Source organism: Panthera onca, chromosome B4 (assembly GCF_046562875.1).
Source record: "Panthera onca isolate mPanOnc1 chromosome B4, mPanOnc1 haplotype 2, whole genome shotgun sequence".
Lineage (NCBI taxonomy): Eukaryota > Metazoa > Chordata > Mammalia > Carnivora > Felidae > Panthera > Panthera onca.
Window position 1 is genome coordinate 15,185,473 of NC_138345.1, and position 16,233 is coordinate 15,201,705.

At 44.2% G+C, this 16,233-nt stretch overlaps 2 protein-coding genes across 4 annotated transcripts in view; one reads left to right on the plus strand and one right to left on the minus strand.

The window, feature by feature from the left end:
- The window catches only part of PTER (phosphotriesterase related), a 71,424-nt gene extending 68,440 nt beyond the window's left edge, over positions 1 to 2,984 (plus strand). For all 3 annotated transcript variants that reach the window (XM_060659246.3, XM_060659244.3, XM_060659243.3), the window contains one exon: positions 759 to 2,984. In XM_060659246.3, coding sequence (XP_060515229.3) covers positions 759 to 969 — 211 coding nt within the window. In that variant the 3' untranslated portion in view covers positions 970 to 2,984. The remainder of the gene's footprint in view (positions 1 to 758) is intronic.
- Positions 2,985 to 4,080: 1,096 nt separating this feature from the next.
- C1QL3 (complement C1q like 3) lies at positions 4,081 to 11,899 on the minus strand. Its single transcript, XM_060659568.3, has 2 exons — positions 10,297 to 11,899; positions 4,081 to 4,467 (listed from the first exon to the last, which is right to left on the minus strand). The coding sequence occupies exons 1-2, from the start codon at positions 10,882 to 10,884 to the stop codon at positions 4,288 to 4,290; spliced, it is 768 nt and encodes a 255-aa protein (XP_060515551.1). The 5' UTR covers positions 10,885 to 11,899; the 3' UTR covers positions 4,081 to 4,287.
- Positions 11,900 to 16,233: the final 4,334 nt, after the last annotated feature.

Genomic DNA, 16,233 nt, shown 5'->3' on the forward strand with positions numbered 1-16,233 from the left:
TAAATTTAAAGGAACGGCTTGGTATTTACAGCAATCTTGTTGAGATAGAAGGAAGACAGAGTAAATTTGTACTGGTTGATTTAATACAGTGCTCCAAGACTACTACTACTAAGTCAGAATTCTCGTAGACTTCAAAGGAACAGATGCTCAAAATACAGAAGTACCCTTCCTGATCTTTTGAAAATGACCATTTCGCTTATCATATGCCCCTTCCTTTCAAATCAACTGATCTGACTCTCAGAATGTTTTACCTTTGCGAAGGTTCCTTTTGCTTCTCTGTTTTAATCAGAAATTGCCATTGATTTTATTTGCTAGAAAATAAGAGAGAGAGAGAGAGAGAGACGGGGTGGGAGGAGAGTGAGGTCTGGAAAACGCGACCACCGAGGGAGGTATTGTAGAGTGGAGAGCTGGATACAAACCTAGAACGAAGTTATTTCGTGAAATGCCCAAGCAGCCATTCACTCAGACTGGCACATCCTATTAGAACTATTTTTAATGCCGTATTGTAGGCACTGTCATAAATATCACAGGCTGGAAGTTTCTGTGTGCATGGAATAAGGATCATGTTCCTACTACGATGCAATATTACCTTTATCATCACCACGCAATCTTTATTAAGGGTCTCCCAGTACACATGCCATAGAAGAAGGCAGTATCTCTACAGCAAGCACAATAGATTTATGAGTAAAAAGTTGAAAGCACCCTGATCATTTTAAATGTGAGACAAATGCCATATAATGAGTTGACATTTTTCACAGAGTGCGTCTTCTGGTGGATGAAGGCTACGAAGATCGAATTCTGATGGCACACGACATACATACGAAGCATCGGCTGATGAAGTATGGAGGTCACGGCTACTCTCATATACTTACCAACATTGTTCCTAAAATGTTGCTTAGAGGGATCACTGAGAATGCACTTGATAAGATACTAATAGAGAACCCTAAGCAATGGCTAACTTTCAAGTAGGATGGTTGTTTACAGACTCACACCTTGAGTAGAAAGCTCGCAGAGAACATTTTTTCAGTGATTTCAAACCCACAGTGAGATATTAATCAGGGCTATGTAGGACGAATGACAGATCATTTCCTATTTATGAGAATTAGAAATTTTGCCTTCTCAGAAACCAGCTGGTACATCGGTACCTTTAGGAAGTTACTGACCTAACGGAGCCCTCTTGTTCTGCCTTTAACAAAATAAATACAGAAGCACCTATTTCCAAACAGTGATTTACATTCTGTATCCCCTCTAGCAAAGTTTTGCTTTGTTTTGTTTTCTTAATCTATCAGCTACACTACTTGAGGAAATTTAAAGTGTTTCTAGTTAAATTACCCTCTTCTGGAGCAATCTAATGTTTCTTGTAATATTGATGATCCTACTAATTATCCTGCTGTTCTTTAATTAATGCTTAATGAATAATATGGCACTTGAAAATAGCTTCTGCAGCAAGGGAAGTTAAAGTTTGAGGCTTTTTCCCCCCCAAAGGACACTGTAATACAATCACCAACTCAAAATGATAAAAATATTGTCGAAGCTTGATTATATTCATTATATATTGTAGAAGTTGTCTACCTATCTATATTGACTGGTAATAAATCAGTTTTGTTGCCTGTGGCTTCCTGGTATCCATTTTTGCTGTAAAGCTTTGTTAGTTTAAACATTTGTATAAGGGGGCATGAACACATAATACTGAATTATAAAAATTCAATGGTAAAAGTCAAAATATATTACATAATATAGTTTAATGAATCATTACATTTATAATAACAAAGGCCACAGTTTAATTAATAATATATATGCAAAAAAAGAGAAATGTTTGCCATATATATATATTCCCTTTATTTCCCTTAGCTTTTATTTGTTTTTCCTTGGGCCTAAACAGAGAAAATGATGCTTAGTTATCTGAAGAAAAGGTCAGATCTATTAGAAATGGCATTCTGACTCGAGCCTACTCTTCAAAAGGTACCCACCCCCGATGTTTTGTGTAAATAAAGCCTTTTTAAAACTCTTAGTTGATGTGCACTGCTGTTTATACATTAATCTTTTGGTTGATTCCTCATTATGCTATTTGTTACAAACAAAAACAAAAACAAAAAAACCCCAAAAACTCCAAACCCCAGCTACCAATTCCTCTTTGATAAATATATATCGTTCAATAGAAGTAAATTCGTTGAAACCCCATTATCGGTTATCTAACATATTAGAAAGGCCAAATAGAATTAGTCATTATTCCTGATGAATGGGCTAAGCATTTTTGATCATAGACATCATGACAGTGACTCCGACCAAGGCATTTAAACTAAGCAAACAGCACCTTCAGATGGGAACATCATGCATAACTCTTTTGGAAAGTAGAGGTTTACGAAACACAAGATATTTCTGTGGCTCAAAGACGATCACGCTTTCTGTGTATTAGAACATAAAGTACCCAAGAGGAATGAGCCAGGGGAACAAACTAATTCCTTTAAATGAAAAAATGCAAATGTCCTTCACCAGTAAAACAAGCAGATTTTTAAATCCCTGTTTTTGAAATCTACTTGTCAGAGTCTTCAAAGGCAACCGAGGAGGTGGGGCGGGGGGGGGGGGGGGGAGGGAGGGGTGGGGACAGATTTTTCATTGTAACAGTGGAAGTTGTCCGATAGGGAGGATATATCAACATGCATTTTTAATCTTTTTCTTAGATTAAAGAGATGGCTTTTGGCAGTGTATTTTAACCAGAGAGAAATGATTTGCACTACTCTCAGAATCTACTTTACTGTCAGCTTTAATCCACCTGAGAAAAAAGAAAAAAGTGATCATTCAAATGCATATAATTCATAGACATTGCAAAAAAGAGCCACCCGTTTCTGCAGTCCTAATATTAACAGTCTGACACAGAATGCGGTGGGAATATTGATTGGCATATGGTAATAAAGAAGCCGTAGGCTTAATTTACAGACATGTGACGTATAGGGCATTTTAACCTAATAAACTTTACGTTTCTGGGTAGCTCGTAAAAGAGAAGCCATTTCAATTGTTTTGCTATTCCATACACTTTTGTAATCCAAAATATATTTCGATCCAAAATAAGTCAAATAATTTTTGTGTGTTTGTGTGTATATATACACATACTTTTTTTAATTAAGTTTTCGAGGCTATACAGCCACTGTGCCTATGGTCTGAAGCCATATATATATTATATTTCCTCTAACATATGTGTGTGTGCGCGTGTACACACAAATACATGTATTTGTAGCAGATACTGGTATAAAATATATACACTTTGTTGTCATATTGGTTATACGTGAAATTATTCATTTTGAAATAACCTCAGGCCAGGACTTGTAGTAACTATTTGAAGGCCTTACTTAGTGTCCCCTTGGTGACCCATGCAGTAGCTCAAATTAAACCTTTGTGCATTGGGTTTATGAATAATCTTTTGTTCCAAAGAAAGCAAAAGCCTCAGTCTGATTTAACACCAAAGAATAAATTTCTCTGACTTTCTAAGTAAATCTAAACGCATTCTATTGACAAAATGGACACACAGGGGATTTTCTAAATACCACACATAATTACACGTTTGCACACTTAGAGGGTAATCCTATGATACAATTTCGATCTCCATTTTTAAAAGATAATCACCAGAAAGGAGAGAAAAGAAAATTCACAAGAAAAAGGAAATGTGAAAATGATCATAGGCTTGGGAATTCCCTCAAATCCAGAAAATTCCAGGTTAAGGCTTGAAGTTGAATCATTCCCAGGACTAGCTCTAAAGTTAACAAAAGTACAAGGCAAACAATTTCTTTGGGGACAAGCAGCATTATTTCAATTAGACCTTCTCCTGCAGGGTAAGATCATTCTCCCCACACTATGAATGGACTCCAAGTATCATCAGAAGCAGGTAAACTCACAAGAACCAAAGCTGATATATGGATCAAAGCAGCAGGGTCACAGAACACCAAAGTATCATAGATATTGGAGAGATAATTCAGTGTCTTAGATTTTTCTATAAAAATTTGTGATCTATATAGGACTTCATTCACATGGACACTAACAATAAGGAGGAGAATTTGCTTTGGCGGTAATGGATAACACATCTGCTTATCTTGCTTTTAATTTTTTTTTTTTTTTTTTTTTTTACAGAATGTTTCTGAGTATACAGATGTGAGTCAGGTAGCATTTGAATTCCCCACATATACACAACTGAGGTGCCCCGCAACTGGCATCCCCTGGGATCCTTGATTCAGTGACGTCAGCCATACGAATCCAGTGTCCAAACTCAGAATAATAAGCTTAGTTTCTGCATTATCAGTCCGCATAAATAATAAATCCAGAAAATGTGCTGTATTTGTTGTTATTTCCTCCGTGTGCTTTCCCGCCATCTAGTTTGATGTAGACTTCATCTCCTGGCTCCAAATGGAGAACCACACTGTTACTGGCATAATCATAATTCTGATCGGCGTCTTGGGCAATGGCACTGGCACGCACCTATGTGAAACAAACAAGAATTAGAATGCGTGGAAGAAAATTCTCCAGTATTCTCTCTCTCTCTGTCTCTCTCTCTGTCTCTCTCTTTTTTCATCCATTCACAGCACCGTAAGCAGACTTGCTGCCATAGCACAGAATTTAGCATGAGAGAGTCCACCTGGGCCTTGGAGCTCTTTGAGGAGATCTTTGCAACAGTTCGAGCTCTATCACTGGAAAGGAGGAACAGAAAGAAGAAAATGGTGCTTTCCTGAGGGTCACGGCAGCCGTCTTTTCCTACCTTACATGGTAAACAATGCACACCAACCTATTCTCTTCCTAAATCAGCACTTTTTCTAATTCCTTGAACCTCTACGCCCAATCACTTCTTGGAATGGAAATAAGGGTAATTTTTTTGCATTTCAATTCAGACCAATTAGCAATAATCTAAACCAGCTGTTTATGAGTACAGAGGTTTAATCCAAACTTCAGCGGGTCCCCAGGATTTTCAGAAAATGGAGATCCACAGGCAGTTGAGATTCAGAGAAATAAAACAACTCCAGCTCTACTACATAGGGGAAAAAAATGAAGAAAGCCTTTTCATGTGAGGTTTTCGAAATCTAATTCAAGTAAAGCCTTTTTTTTTTTTTTTTTTTTTTGCCAGAAATCTAACTCACTTAAACGTCACCCAAGTTTGCAGAGTTCATTTTTCTATTTGTGGCTTTTTATTACTTCATTGTGCTGTGTGCACTTCAATAAATTATTTAATTGCCACATATCTAAAAGTTGTAGAAGGAAATAAGATTTGAGGCCTCTAAAATTTCTAAAACTTTTTAATGATCTGATTGAATACCCTTTTATATTTAGGTGATTCTAAAATGTGTGGTTTGCTTTGAGGATAGAAGCTGCCTATAATCCTCTCATGTTCAGCCTGTGACATAGACATCCTATCACATTCTCAACTCCGATTAGGCTTCATATTCATTTAGCCATATTTTGATTCTGCCTTGGAAAAAAAATTTTCCATAGGCAGACTTATATTTGACTTATTTCAGTAAGACATCTTCTACTCTGTGCCTTGTTTCTATTCCATTATAATGGTGCTTCCCTTAATAACAGAGCAAACGATTTAGTGGTTTTGTAAACCTGTGTTATGTAATAATACCTGACTTGGGGTACCGTGTGCTGGCAAAATGAGGGAAACGAGGCACACATCAAGAATTTCCAGGTGTTTCTTTCAAAATTTAAGTGATAGGTTTTCAAATTAAATTTTCATGGGCTATGTTCTCACATTAATGCTGAAATGTTAAAAAAGGAGAAGGCTCTTTGACACTGCTGAACTTGTGAAGTAATTTGAGTAATATTTTAAAAATTTCTTTCTCTGGATATCGTATAGCAAAAGGAGAAAGGGGCTTAAAGGATTTAGAATTGCTTAACCCTGGGCTAACTGACACTAATACAGTGAAAGCAATGTACCACGCAATTATGCTCAGAAACACTGACTCAAATGTATACACCGATTCAGCGAGACGATCTGTGTTGACCATTAAGTAATAATACAATGTAACGTCACAATATTTCCTAGGAATTAATTGTAGGTTTGTAGGAGTTGAATGTTTTGATTCATTAATTTCACCTAGTTATAAATTCCCTGGGGGGGGGGGGGGAATCTACGAGGAGGATAGTGCTGTTATGACCTGATGTTTTTCTTAACGTGTGAATTTTTAATGGGTTAGAGAAATTAAAAGACAAATTAGTAACTGGCCATATCAGTAATATATTAATGAATTCACAATCCATAAATATACTATTCAGCTATTATTGATAACCAGACATATTTAGTGCTTTAGGTATTTAATATATGCTCTATGGGTGTTGTGCTTTAACACTGTTCTCTATAGAAAGGCATCTGGAAACCAGGACTCATTAAAATCCCTTGATTTAGAGACAATAGTCTTAAATGTAGTTTTTATTCGATAGGGTATAAGCACAGAACCATATAAATGTGACCATTTTTATTCTGTAGGTACAACCACGGAGACCTGCAAATGCATTAGTGTGATCCCACAGACTAGAAGGTTACCCTTATGGTTTTTCACTTCCTTTGTCATGTGACTGCTTTTTAATAAAAGTGATTCTCTTAAGGTATTAAGCTATACTGTAGACCGCAAGACTTTCCCAATTAAATAACTGCCATACTCCAGCACGCTTTGGACAATTTCAGAATGTCTGCTCACCTGATCACGCTCGGAAGGTACAATGGCACTTGAAATTTCAAGCTCTAGTAACCAGCTCGGCGACTTCGAACAATTCTTCCTTTAAGCCATCAAACTACTGAGCAAGGTAATGCATCCACCTTGGAGGCTATTTTCAGGTTCCCAAATGTACACCGATTTCAGCATTTTCTCCGGGAATATGATGCATCCTTTCCTCAGCCCTATGTACCCATTTCTGCCTAAAGGTCCTCTAAAATCTTTTCATATCACAAGTTAACTATTTAGATTCCGCTTCATCTGTAGTGCGGGTTTCACAGCTTTTTAAAATGATGGTATTAATTTGGCATTTCATTAATCTTGCTAATAAATGAATATCAACTCATAGACTGTTGTTTCCAATATATCTCATGTTCCTCGATGCTGTAATTCACACATTCTTAGAATAAAAATTGGTCCTGAGTTATTTTATGGTTCTAATCTGGGGCCAGCTTCAGTGGTTAATACAGTGGCTTGTTACAGGGACATTACAGTGACTGTGCTCACACAGCAATTTTTAAATTCAGGTTTGGCTGCTAAAAGTGTACAAACACATTACAATTATGTTTCCTGTCTCTTTATAAAGCCATTTGAGTCCAACTTTTACCTTTCATGTCAACAAACGGTATGATTAGATTTTAGGTTGATGGTTTCAACGGGGAATATGAGAACTGTAATCCCTTTAGTGGCATATTTGTGAGAATGTAGCAGCCTGTGTGGCTTTAGCATTATCTTATTAGTGAGGGTTTATCATCGGAGACGATATTTATGGTAACATTTGCTAATTTAATTAATTGCTACTGATGCTCCCATAATTTCATTTTCATTGTACTTCTGTGGGATCATAAACAAAAGGTTAAGTGGTGCATCAGGTTAATTTACCGGCCTTTGATGTTTCCATCTGTGATCCTGCATTCAACACAAAGCATAAATAAAATGCTTCCCATATAGTTACGGTCCAGAGGCACTCCTCTATCCTAGAGTGAACTGCATTTTAGTTTAATTTTTGTGCTTCTCAAATCCACTTAATCCTTGGCACATTACACTGACATAGATCTCTGAGTTTCTGTTTTATGAAAACAAATTAGGTCTGCTCAGGGGGGAGACTGCCATGCTAAGAAGTGATCGGACAAGAACGTAACTGAAAACCAGGGCTAAACTATTTGTTTCATAGTAATAGAATAAATTTCACAAAATAGTTCTCATTTGCAACTCTCTGCAAATCAGACTTTACAAAACAGTCCTGTTCTAGGGATAAAATTCCTTAATGGTAATATTTTAATAGCCATTTTCCAAAAGAGTCCTTGTCGAGGTCGAAAATACATTGTGTGGTGCTACATATACATATATTTTTTAATTACTTGTTGCACACCTTTTGAAGAAGTCACAGCTTAATAATGCCAATGAAGAGCTTGCTACATGATAAGGTCAGCTGGTTTGCCTTATTTTTTTTTTTCCTGATCCTCACAGAATGTGCCTGCTAGGACGATACAAAGGAGCATTCGACTCTCCAAACAATGAAATAATTTTAAAAACAAAATGCAGGTAGCGCATGTATAAGAAATGGTTTTCTTGGAATCGGTACAATATACCTGAGCTCAGCAGTTGAGATAAGAACACTTAAACTAATTAATATGTATCGTTCCCTGATTAGTCATGCAATTGCCATTGCTGGATACTTAAAGATGTGAGTGTTTTTATTCAGTGGCTGATAAAACTTGGTATTGTTCCATTTTAATTAATACCTCTAAAAACAATCCTTCAGCCCGACAGTAATTTCCAGACCTAACCTTTGAGTCAGAAGAGAGCCAATTTGAAAAGAAATGGGTGCCTCATCACTGTCTGCCAAGGGGCTGGTCATCAACCATTTCGTAAAGGCGACAGAATACCTCTATTTGGGTACAGTGAGTCATGCCCTTTTTAGCCATTTACCTATACCTGGCTCACTGCTCTATAAATGATTTTTATTTATCTTAATATTATTTTTGTGCATAATAACTATAATAAACAACCCTGTCAGTGCCGCCTGGTGGCCATTTTCCCTTTTCTTTTGTTGTTGTTTGTTTGTTTGTTTTGTTTTGTTTTGTTTTGTTTTGTTTTGTTTTACCTGTCCTGTGGGTTCCTTGAGCTTTTTTAATTCCTTTAGAAGTGACGGGTGGGAGGAAGGGGGAGGGCAGGATTTTGTGCCCTTCCTTATACATTTAGAGTATTTGTCTTCCACTTTTGAAAAAACTCTGATACTGAATTAGGCCTTTGGAATAAATCCTGCCTTAATGCTGCTTAATAGAGACCTGGGTTAGAACCGAAAAGGTCTGATTTCGAGGGGGCGGGTGACCTGAAGCCCAATGAGCCCTTGTTAAATCTAAGTTGGCCACAGCGGGGTTCCCTGGGCCACCCAATAAGCAAAATTAAAGCCAAAATTAAAGCCAGCCCAGACTTCAGGCTGCAGGTTGCAAGGCCTTGCCCGAGTGCGGCTGCTGATTCAGCGCGCGAGCCTCAGGTCTGATTACACTTTTAGGCAGTTACAAATACTATTGTCCTCTTCTGACTGAGAAATTAGACACACTTTGTTTTTGCACTGACCGCGAATTTCTCAAGCAAACGGTAAATTGGCCCCGGCATAAAAGTGACACCCGTGGCCCTTGTGGCAGAGCCGACCAGCTCAGGAGACTAAGTCCCAGGGGCCCGCGCGCTGCTCTGAGGCTGGTTCACAGTCAAGGCCAAGGCCACTGCCTCTCGAGAGAAGGCGGGGTTGGAAAGACTACCCAGCCGGCGGCCAGGGGCTCCCTGGGGGGTGAGGCCCATCGCCCCAGGGCCGGCTCGGCCTCCTGCCCTCCTTGCCCCCTGCCTGTGCGGCCTCCTACCCCAGCCGGTGGAGTTAAGGACTCTGCGTTTGGGTGCGCGTTTTACGGAGTACACTCACGAGTCTCAACTTTTTTCTTTTGTCATCAACACTCTTTACTTCTCCCCCTTCTTCTGCTGGGGCTGCAATCTAAACAGGAGTTTGCGTCTTGCATTTGACTATATGCTTGTTTCCGAGGTCTGGGACGCCGCGAGGGCCCTGGCGACCGCAAGTCCCCGGTCCCTCTTCGGCTCGGGACGCCGCACACTTGGACTCGCTCTTTCGGGTCCCTTCTTTCTCCAGAGGGCCCCTTTCTCCCCCGAGTTTGCCACCCTGGCACGCCCACTTCGGGGCTCCCCGCTAGCCGTCCTATTCCAGGCAAAGCCTGAGAGCGACCCTAAGCTGCAGAAGATCCCCCGGCCGAGGGTAGCGTCCCGCTCCCGGCCTCCCGGGGCACAGGCTGCCCAGGGGACCGAGCTCCCAGCTCCCCTGCCCTCGAGGGTCGCTCTCGCACTCGCGCGCACAGAGAGCGCGGGTCCTAGCTTGGGAACCGCCCTCTCCAGGCCTCCGGGCGCCCTCTTAGGCCCGCGACCCCCGCCTCTCCAGGGAGTAACAGCGTCCCCTCGGCTCCACTCCCTGGAGCCCGGCTGCCGCACCCTTCCTCCGCGGGCTCCCACCCCCATTTCCGGGGTCTCCTCCCTCTTGCCTGCACCTTCCCGCGCTCCCTCCCCGCCCACCCCGCTGCCTGCCGGCACTCACCTGGTTGTTCTTGCAGAGATCAGCCCACATGCTGGTGCCGTCCCCTCCGCGCATCAGGACGTGGTAGGTGAAGAAGTAGATGCCCGGGATAGAGCAGGTGAACTTGCCCGTGGTGGGATCGTAGTGGTTACCGAGGTTGGTGACCACGTCGTCGAACTTGAGCACCTCGTAGCCTTCGTGCTGCCGCTTGAGGCCGGCGTAGAAGGCGATCTTGGGCACCGTGCTGTAGGTGGCGGCGCTGATGGCCCCGGCCGCGTTCAGGCCGGGCGCCCCGGGCGGGCCCGGCAGGCCTTGGCGGCCGGGCTCGCCCTTCTCGCCCGGAGGGCCCACGGGACCCGGCGGCCCGGGCTCACCGGGGGGCCCGCGCGGGCCCGCCTTCCCCGGCCTGCCGGCCTCGCCTTTGGGGCCCTGGATGAAGGTGGGCAGGGACTGCATGAGGCCGCGGTCGGGCGTGGCGGCCGTGCTGGGCGCCTTGGTGCCCCCGTAGGGGTCGCAGACCATGCGGCAGGTGCCCAGCATCTCGTAGTGCGCCGACGTGCCGGCCGAGCTCACCAGCACCGGGATGAGGATAACCAGCAGCAGCACCATCACCACCCCCAGCGCCCCGGCGGCGATCAGGCGCCTCCTGCTGCCCACCAGCCGGCTCAGCGCGGGGCGATCCTCTTGTCTGCTTTTGGACAAAATTTTGAAGGTTGGGCGGGGACCTCCTCAGAGCCGAAAACAACCCCCTGCGAACCCCAACTCCCCTGGGCGGGCGCGCGCCGGCCGCTCCCCGCCTGCTCCTGCTCCTGCTCCCGCTCCCCCTGCTGAGGCTGCGGCTGGGGAGGGAGCTCGGACGCCAGGCGACTTGAGCTGAAGTCCCGGGCTGGGGGGTGGGGGCTGGGGGAGGGGCGCGCAGGGCGCCCTCTCGCCTCCCGCGAGCCCCTTGGCACCTGTGGCTGCGCCTCGGGCGCCGGCGCGGCCACCCGGAGGGCAGAGCCAGCCGCCGCCTCTCGCGCCGCCCGGGGCCGCTCACACTTTTATGCGGCCGCTGCCTGCGATCGACTTTTCCGTTTTTGCCGACTGCGCCAGTTCGCACCAACTTTCCGTCTGAAGTTGCCTTTTTCTGCCTCCTCCTCGGCTTCTCTCGCTGGCTCGGTTCGCCCTTCCGCTGCCTGTCTCCCCCTCCTTCGCCACCGCCACGGCAGCCCTAAGAGAGGCGCACCCCCCCCGCCCCCCGCGAGCTCGGGCCGGCCGCCCCCCGGGTGCGCGGAGCGGCGACGGCGGCGGCGGCGGGCACGGTCAGCGCGGCGAGGCTCGGGGCTGGAGCGGAGGAGCCAGTGAGCAGCGGCGAGCGCCTGGCGGCCGGGAGCGGAGCGCGAGAGAGACTGAACGCAGAATCCTGCCCGGGTACCACCTGCCAGGAGAAGAGGAGGCTGACAAACGCGCGCCGGAGCAATTTATAGGCACCCAAGGCACAGAGGAAGGGGAGCCGCTCTGGCATCTCACTGCAGCATCTGCTCCGCGCATCCCACTCAGAGAGAGTTTGGCATTACTCTGACAATGTGGGATTTTTTTTTTCTCAGCCTCTCTCTCTCTCTCTCTCTCTCTCTCTCTCTTTTCCCCCTCTGCACATGGATGAACAGTGAGATCGTGAACACTCCCTTGCCGAGCCCAGGTGATGGCAGCTCTCTCGTTGGACACACCTGGCGGGGGGAGGGGGAGGGAGACAGATGTGCAATGGCCTCGGGGACTCGAAGGTCACACCTAAGCCCCCTGTGTCCCCGCGGGGAGCTGCGCCACTTGGAGGGTGGAGGTGAGGGTTGAAAAGAGGATGGCTCCGTTGACAATATTTCTCTGCTGGCTCACCCACAATCAGCCGGTGCTTCAGGTGTTTTTCAAAATGCCACTTTTAACATAAGAAGGGCCCTTTAGAATTTTCCAGATGGTTTTCTTTTGTAACCTTATGGTTTCCCTCGCCAGTCTTCTAAAATGAAACAAGATGCCACCCAGAGAACAGGAAGGTGTGTTGAAAAGCCCAAGGGCTGTTTTGAATGATTATGAATGAATAGGCCCACCACACAATGGGGTGGGGGTGGGGGTGGGTTCTTTTAACAAATGCGCGGACCCCGTGTCCTCTGCTTACAGGATTGCAGTTCTAGCTACCTTTCAGGAGATCCTGCCATTTGGATCTGAAGTTGCATGTACTTGCACTACATGCACGAGAGATAATGACTTGTCGGATGTCTTTAAAGGTCTTAAAGCAAGCAGCCTTTACAAAAGTGCTGGGCAAGATCTTTTGCTGAGATATGGAAAGTGTCCTGTAAGCTCCAGGCACAGTTCCTGCATGTACACTGAGGCATGGGGAAAAGAGGTAACATGGGAGAGCAGAAGGAAAAGCCTGGATTTGTAATATTAATGTAAAACCCCCAGAGTAGGTATTAGGCAAGTTATCCCACCAACAAATACAGAAGGCACACGAGAACGGCCTTAAATAAACAAGCAGAATTGATTTGTAAATCATACTTTTGCATTCAGGACCCATGGATGTCAATCAAACGTGGATGGCATTTGCTTGTCAATACGGGGATGATGGCTGGGAAGATGGTGACTTATTACATCAGGGTGAGAATCTGAAATGAGCAAGAACAAACAACACCACAGCAAGCGAACAGTAACCTCCCGGCGGCCTGGGATCGTGTCTGCGGCTACCATAGCCCCGAGCGTCTCCTTTTCTGTTCCTTCCGCCTACCTTCCACAGCACCCCGGTTTAGTTCTTTCTTTCCTTCTTCTCGGTTTCAAAACAAAGTAAGGTCAAATGAGCAGGCGGAAGACAACACCGATTCATTGATTCTTTTAAGAGAAATGTCAGGAGCTCCTTCAGGCCTTTCCTGGGAGAATCAACAGCGAGGCGCAGGCCCGCGGGGCCCAACCCAGCCTAGGTCTCCAGGTTTTCTCTCCCTCTGGCTGCTGAGGGGGCCGCTGCTCTTGCTACTGGACAAGAGTCCTTCCCACTCCTCAAACCTTTAACTTTTATTTTCAGGTAGTGGTTTTAGAAACGTGTGTCTATGTCTGGGGCATAATTATACATGTATTTCAGAATACTTTTATTCACACGAGGAACCTTATTTTCATATATTTGAGCAGCGGACACATAGCAAATTCTCCACTGACCACAATGCCTATTTTCCTAACACACGATCTGGGTTGCTTCTCAAAAGTCACCTTTCTTTTAGGGGACGAGATAGTAAAGGGTGGTAACAGCGATGAAGGTTAATGCATTAATCAAACTCTTTTCCAACGCACCAAGTTATCAACATTCAGAAGACTTCTTTATTGCTAAAGAGAGTCCAGGTGGGGGACAGAGGGGGGAGTTTTTAAAAGGTAGAGTTGAATAAATAAATTCTCATTGAAAATCTCAAGATACATGGCATTTTCCGCTGGAGACTGCCCACCTTACAGAGGAACCCAGTGAGGATGCCATGAAATGGTAGGGTTGGAATGAATGCGGGCAAGCGAGTCCACACCAGCTCACTTTTGCAGATGTTGTAAGGGCGGGACACAGCTGGGAGCAGAATCGGGGCCGTCCAGTGTGCGTGCTGGTACCCTTTCCTCTACATTGCACTGACGGACCTATGGTACCGTTCTGTTCATGGAGGCTCTTCTCCTTCTCCTTCCTTTAATGCCAAAGCGCAGCTTGGCTTCGTGAGCAAGGGCACTGGCATCTTAAAGTTCCGCTGAGGTTTGGAAAGGTGCTCTGTAGTCTTCCTTCACGAAGAAGGCAACGTTGGCCAGGCCACATGGCTGAGCCACTTTCCTGTTGAGTGCACAAACCCAGGTGGCCCACGGACATTTGGCTTTTCAGCGAAGTAAGTTTAAATTATTGGTCTCCTTCCTTTTCTCTAGAAGCGTCCCACCATGTGCTTTGGGAGGAGCTTCATTTGGGAGGTACACTCAGCCCCACTGCTATATGAGAGTTGTTGTTGTTCAGGGATGACTGGGTAGTAGGTGAACTAATGGCAGCTTGCAGCCACTTTCCACCACTTGAATTTCTGAGAAGGTTCTCTGGAAAGTTACTCACGCTTCAGCCCTTATTCTGACAGTTTGAATAAGCCATCTGATATGGCATATTACTCATCATCTCTATATGTATATAATAATAGAAAATGTGTCAATTAAAAAAAAATATTTGGTTCTCTTCAGTCATCATCAGAGAAGCAAGTTATCGCTCAGAGTTGATGTTAATCTTGGAGATGAGCCCTGGGAATCTAATTTTCCCAGTCATTTCTCAAGGAAACGCAAGGCTCCGTATTCCCGTTCCTTCTACACCTGGGACTTTGTGACCGTTCGGATTAGAAAGTTAAATGCAGAAACCCAAGATCCAACCTGGATCTTCTGCTGTGATTTTCATCTTCCCCACGTCATCTCTGTCTCTTTCGGAGAACCCAGCAGATCCTGAGCACGCGACTCCCACACAGATGTGCAGGGACATCATTAATCTTTATTGAGCGCCCACTGGCAGCACAGCCCTACACTGGGCTCTTACAAGGCAAACAAATCTTTAGTCATGAGAATGATTTCCAAATGCAGCCACACTTAAACAGAAATAGCATTTATAAGGAGAAAATAAAAGGAGTTAGCAAACCCAAGGACTATCTACAGAAATAGAGATTTTAAAAGTCTGAAAAAAAATCAGACTGAGATCAGCTATTTACCTTTGATTTCTGGGTCTCCAAATTGTATTTCAGGACATATACTCCTTTGGCTGAGGAATTCGAGATTTCTAGAAAGGGTCTGCTTGGAGTAATGGAAGGAAGTAGTAGTATATCCTTATGGCTTTGGAATCAGATGAGTCTTAATTTGGATCCAGTTTCTTCATTTACTAGCTATGAAAGTTACTTAATCTCCCTGAGGCTTAATTCCCTTTTCTCTAAAATGGGAATAACACTAACACCTAAATTGTAGGGTTGTGGTGAAGACGCAAGTTCCTGCATCAATTACAGTGCTACCCAACTCATGACCAGGGCCCAGTAAATGTCAGTTTTCATGTTTATCTGTTGTAGGACTGCTGAGTAGAACATGTGCATACGGGCTGGACGGTAGGACACAGGTTTCGTAAAGGAAGCTAAAGGGTCAGACTTAAGACAAATGCCATCAAATGGATACTAAGTATCACAGACTTGGACAAAACTAGATAGAACACACAAGTTTTCCAGGAGAGGTGCCTGTGTGTCATATGATATAATATGAAATGAAGTAAGACGAAACTCAAAACAACGCTCGCCTTCACCTTTCTCCAAAATAAGAAAAAAAAAAAAACTTTCATAGCAAGATAATTTGAATTCACTGCAGTTTCACAGACCAAGATGTTGGATTTAAAACCTACTAGGAAGCGTTAAAACGTGCCCCCCCCCACCCCGTTCCTGGAAAGTTCCCCAAATCAACAGGTTGCAAATGTATATAAAAATCATTGAGATAGTTACTCAGGAACTGTTCCCGTGGATGACGATTCTTGAAAAAGTTAACATATATCAGAGAGGGCTGCTTTGTATAGTTAGCCAGAAGAGTAATCACTCTGAAGGAAATAAGTCATAACCACATGCAGTAGGGAATTTTCAACAAAAAACTCTCCATGGAGGATAGTGAGTTGGAAAGCTGGCTTGACAGGTCTATTGCCAGAAAACTATTGAATAGCCAGCTGGAAAATTATTGAATAGCACATTACATAAGACTTGGTATAATGCATGGCTTCAAGTTGGTCTCAAATTCTTGTCATATCAATCAATGCAAGGATGAAATCTCTAGTATGGATATGCTATTTTATACTTGCTTTCCACGGGTGGAATGTTCAGGGCCTAAGACCCTATTTGATGTAGAACTGAAGGGAAAGTTACCAACAACGAAATCTCAGGGGTCAGCAAGTCCTCCCAAGTGATGGTCATGATAACTCAGCCATAC

Bases quoted from the DNA above. Each gene is read 5' to 3' on its own strand.
- C1QL3 (XM_060659568.3), bottom strand. From the start codon at position 10,884: ATGGTGCTGCTGCTGGTTATCCTCATCCCGGTGCTGGTGAGCTCGGCC. The intron at 4,468-10,296 runs GTGAGTGCCGGC...TGTTTCACATAG, and splicing joins ATCTCTGCAAGAACAACCAG to GTGCGTGCCAGTGCCATTGC.